Source organism: Chiloscyllium plagiosum, chromosome 42 (assembly GCF_004010195.1).
Source record: "Chiloscyllium plagiosum isolate BGI_BamShark_2017 chromosome 42, ASM401019v2, whole genome shotgun sequence".
NCBI classification, from domain to species: Eukaryota; Metazoa; Chordata; class Chondrichthyes; order Orectolobiformes; family Hemiscylliidae; genus Chiloscyllium; species Chiloscyllium plagiosum.
The window spans coordinates 1,658,088-1,663,378 of NC_057751.1; the positions used below are offsets into that span (position 1 = coordinate 1,658,088).

General features: G+C 44.9%; 1 protein-coding gene across 2 annotated transcripts in view; it reads left to right on the forward strand.

Moving 5' to 3' along the window:
* Nucleotides 1–3,242: 3,242 nt before the first annotated feature.
* LOC122543014 (docking protein 2-like) overlaps nt 3,243–5,291 on the forward strand; it is a 44,758-nt gene continuing 42,709 nt past the window's right edge. For both annotated transcript variants that reach the window (XM_043681184.1, XM_043681185.1), the window contains exon 1: nt 3,243–3,580. In XM_043681184.1, coding sequence (XP_043537119.1) covers nt 3,521–3,580 — 60 coding nt within the window. In that variant the 5' untranslated portion in view covers nt 3,243–3,520. The remainder of the gene's footprint in view (nt 3,581–5,291) is intronic.

Sequence of the window (5,291 nt, forward strand, 5' to 3'; positions counted from 1 at the left end):
TACAAGACACTGCTAAGGCCACACCTGAAGTATTGTGTATAGTTCTGGTCACCGCATTATAGGAAGGATGTGGAAGCTTTGGAAAAGGTTCAGAGGAGATTTACTAGGATGTTACCTGGTATGGAAGGAAGGTCTTATGATGAAAGGTTGAGGGAACTGATGCTGTTTTTGTTGGAGAGAAGAAGGTTGAGAGGCGACTTAATTGAGATGTATAAGATAATCAGAGGGTTAGGTAGGGTGGACAGTGAGAGCCTTTTTCCTCGGATGATGAAGGCTAACACGAGGGGATATAGCTTTAAATTGACGGGCAACAGATGTAGGACAGATAGCGGGGTAGTTTCTTCACTCAGAGAGTTTTAGGGGCATGGAATGGCTTGGCTACAACAGTAGGAGACTCGCCGATGTTAAGGGCATTTAAATGGGCATTGGACATACATATGGATAATAATGGCACAGTGTAGTTAGATCAGATTAATTTCACAGGTCGGTGCAACATCGAGGGCTGAACGGCCTGTACTGCGCTGTAACATTCTATGTTCTGTGTTCTAACATGTTACCTCAACAAAAGCAGAAATTGTTGGGAAAACTCAGCAGGTCCGGGCACCATCTGCAGAGAGAAAACAGAATGAACATCTCAAGTCCAGTTTCCCTTCTTCAGAACCGATTGTAGCCAGGAAACAGTTAGTATATATAGAGGGAGAGGGGAGAAGTAAATGATAGGTGGAGATGGAGCCCAGAGACAGAGACAGAGAGAGAGAGAAAGAGTGAACAGCAGTTCGGCAGACAAACGAATGGGTACAGGTTAACCTGCGGGAATCAATGGCTGCTAATACTGCTCTTCAGTCAACATTGAGTTGGATCATTTTCGGGCCTGAATGCTTTCTTCCATATTGCACAGACCAAGCCTTACCAACAGTTGTGATGCTGCCACAAACAACCCATTGTTGGCCTGTCATAGTCCCCATCAGGGGCAAATAATGCCCCCAGCCTGACCTTTACCCAATCCTTTGTCTGCCCACTTGTTGTTCTCTTCCCTCGGCTCCTTCTCCACTTCTCTCTCTCTCTCACACACAAACTCTCCCTTTCCCTCAGTTCTGAAGCAGGGTCACTAGATCCGAATCGTTAACTCTGCTTTCTCTCCACAGATGCTCCTAGATCTGCTGAGGGTTCCCAACAGTTGCTATTTTTGTTTCTGATTTCCAGCATCTGCAATCCTTTGGTTTATTCTGTTTATCCTGGTTTGTGTGGACAGGGTTTCAAGTTGCTGACACGTTTGCTGAAGGTAGGATCTTGGGCAGCAGATCTTTCATGTCTTGTCAGCCCCACCTGACTTTCAAATCTTCACCTGGGTAGAAGTCATATTGTTAAAAGTTCATCAACTGCTCCAGAAAATGCTTGTGTTTCTGTAAGTCACATCAGGGGTATGTTTAGAGAGCCTGTTGGATGAAAGATTCTCACTGGACTTCCCAAAGTGTTGCAGCATAACTGTATCTACTTGGGGAGGAATGTGTGGTCATTATGTTAAGGTTGACTTGAGACTCCCTGTGAAACACCCCATTGCAATGTTCAGGCAGACTTCAATGGGACTACTTCTGGTCCATAATGGTGCCCAGAGTGGATACTGATGTCTGAAGCTCTGCTAATGCTATCCACTTTGTAGACATACTCAGTTCCTCCATTCAGTTCCTTCTCAAGCTCGGTCTGACTGCGGGCACTCAACGTTTTGGGCCCTGACAACAGATCACAGAAAACAAGCTTTGTTTTGTTTCACCCATCACTGACTCCCGAAAACTCACAACTGGGCACCTCAAAGACATGGAGCTTCTCTTTCAAAATCACTTGCACTTTAGATCACATCTTTCATGCCACAGGGGATGGCTGAAACAAATAGCTGGGACACAGTCCAAAGGTGTGTACATTAAGCTGAATTGGTCGTGCTAAATTGCCCATTGTGTTCAGGGATGGGTAGGCTAGGTGCATTCGTCCAGAGAAATGTAGAGTAATAGGATAGAGGAATGGGTCTGGGTGGGTTACTCTTCGGAGGGTTGGGGTGGACTTACTTGGCCGAAGAGCCTGTTTCCACACTGGAGGGAATCTATGATTCTATGATTTGCAAAGGAAATGAGATAAGTATGTGAGAATGAGAAGGAGGATAAAGATCAAGTGGCAGGACAGAGCTAAGGAATGGATGCTGCCTGAACTGCTGTGCTCTTCCAGCACCACTAATCCAGAATCTGGTTTCCAGCATCTGCAGTCATTGTTTTTACCTGAGCTAAGGAATGGTTGAGCAAGCAAGTACAACACCTTCACAGATGAGATGGACTGAATGGCAAGCAATTTCCATGTCCCACAGACATTTGCAACTTGTGCAATAATTTCAAACTGTTGTCACTTTTCCATTCAGTTTGAGGTAATGTCGAAAGGAGAGATGTGAAGGATATTGAATTGAAAGGATCTGACTGGTAACAAGTAGAAGTTGCACATTACTGTGTGCTGCCAGATGGAGGCAGATCTTAACCTAGCTTGAAAAGTCCCAGTTAAAACCCAGCAATGTCCAGAGCACACATCTTGATCAGTAGATGTTGCTCCCAGCAACATCAACCTAACCGTCAAAGGAATGACAGAGACCATTCAGCCCAGCAGGTCAGTGTTAGTGTTCCAGCTGGAGGAGAAGCGAGTATGCTGAACTAGGACTCCTGAGTCCCTTTGTGTTGGAGATTTCCAAAGCTTTTCTCATTTAGGAAAGAATCAAAGCCTTTGTTCTTCCTGTAAGAGTGTGTAACCTCATACTTTTCCACATTGTTTGACATCTGCCACTTCTTTTCCCACACCCCTGACCTGTCCAGATCCTTCTGTAACCTCCCTGCTTCCTCACCATGACCTGTCCCTCCACCTGTCCTGGATGTTTCAGTTCCTTTCTCCCTCACCTGTTTATTCAGCTTTCATTTCAACACACAAAAGCAAAAGACCACACATTCTGGGAGGTGGGAGTGAAAACACCAAGTGCTGGAAAAATTCAGCTGCTCAGGCAGTTTGTTTGGAGAGAGAAACCTGATGAAGCTGAGCAAAGTCAGAACTGTAATAAGTTCAATGTAATTAAGAGAGGAACGAGAGAAAGCAACCAATGGGGAGGTTGGAGGGCAGGAGAGAGAACGCGACAAAGGTTAATTGTCATGCAAATTGTTCTCAATCCACCAACAGTCTTCGTGTCAACCAGTCCCTGTGATAGTGAGTTCCACATTCTCCCCACTGTCTGGGTATGACAGTGCACAAGTTTCTCTTTGACTGTGTCGGAGAGTGTGCTTCACCTGCACTCATTGTGTCTCAGAGGTGCTACAAGTTTGGTTTTGGGACGTGTGTGAACTGGGAGCGAGGGGAGGGTGCTTTCTATAACTCCCGCCTCCTGCGAGAGGCAGGCAGCTGACAGTACTCAGCACAGTGAAACCACAATCCCTGAGCTCAGACTCTCTGACATCTCTGAACTGATCACAGTCTGGTACAGAACAATGAACTTTACAAAATGGAAGAGGCCATAAAACAGGGAGTCCTTCACGTGCAACTGCAGCAGAAATTTGGCAAGGTAAAAGACACCTTTGAAAATGCTTTCTTGTATTTTTTTTGGGGGGGGCGGGCTGGTATTTGGGGTGTTGGGTGAAGTGGGGAGAGCGGGGGAGTCTGCTTTTATTTGGCACTTGGAGAGAGCTGCCCTGAGTTATTAAACCCAGCTTCCTCGTTTAGCACCTGCAAGCTGCAACTCTCCCGGTCTAAACCTCTGTGGCTTCGGTTCATTGAAATGAGGCATATCAATTTGATTCAAGGACAGCAGTGCACGGCTCCTGACTTAAAAAAACAGGGAACTTGTCCTGCACAAGAATCTGTCGAGTCCCAACCTGTGATACAGTCACAAAAGGACTTCATCAATATTACACCAGAGGGAAAAACCGGTGCTCATTTACAAAGAGCAAGCTTCCAAAAATTACAACTTATTTGCTTACTCTTACTAATGCGGATTTTAACATCCATCATGCAAGGCAGACAAGGCCTCAGTTTCATTTCTAATCTCAAAGAAACCACTTCACCAGTGACCGTCCAACACTGCTGCACTCCCTCAGTCTTGCAGTGAGTGTTATGCCTGGTTCTGGTCTGAAGTCTCTGAAGAGGCATTTGTACCCTCAAGATGCTTTTCAAAACTGCTACGTTCATGGCTACTACTTTCTCATCTTGATGTCAAAATATCTTGGCCTTGATGTGAAGAGCAGTGTGTAAGTGTATGTGAGACTGAAGTTTCCTGAGGATCTGTAACATGCCACACAAAGATCGTTGTACTCAATCTGTCTCTCTTGCCTGGTGAATGGAATGCTGTGGTGCCTTCTGCTGATTTTTGCGTTGGGATTCACAAAAAACCAAGGACTTTAAAGTTAGTGCAGAACACCCACTCTGTCCAAATCTCCTGAATGGACAGGATGGTATGAAAAACACAGCACAGTGAAGACGGATTTGTGTCATGGCTAATGTTGCAAATGTCAATGGAACTCATATCTGGTGAAACAAAATGATGGGATTTGCCACCTCCCAGCCTGAAAAGCAAGGTTCCAACTTTTCCACAGGTTGTGAAGCAGTAAGTTCAAAATCAGGCTTTTCCCCATTGCTTCACCCAAGGTGTCAAAGCTTTTCTCCAACCGCATCTGTCCTCAGCATTATTTTTCGGCTTTAATACACACACACACACACACGCTCTCAAATACACTCACACACATTCACAGATGCACACACACGTGCACACACTCTTTCTGTGGATGTACCTTTTAGAGAAGGTGCAAAACTTGACCTAATCTTGGGAAATAAGGCAGGGCAGGTGACTGAGGTGTCAGTGGGGGAGCACTTTGGGGCCAGTGACCATAATTCCATTAGATTTAAAATTATGATGGAAAAGGATAGACCAGACTTAAAAGTTGAAGTTCTAAATTGGAGAAAGGCCAATTTTGACGGTATTAGGCAAGAGCCTGTTTCCACACTTTAATAATCTAATCTAATCTAAAAACGTTCGAAAGCTGATTGGGGGCAGATGTTCACAGGTGAAGGGGTGGCTGGAAAATGGGAAGCCTTCAGAAATGAGATAACAAGAATCCAGAGAAAGTATATTCCTGTCAGGGTGAAAGGAAAGGCTGGTAGGTATAGGGAATGCTGGATGACTAAAAAAATTGAGGGTTTGGTTAAGAAAAAGAAGGAAGCATATGTCAGGTACAGACAAGATAGATCGAGTGAATCCTTAGAAGAGTATAAAGAAAGTA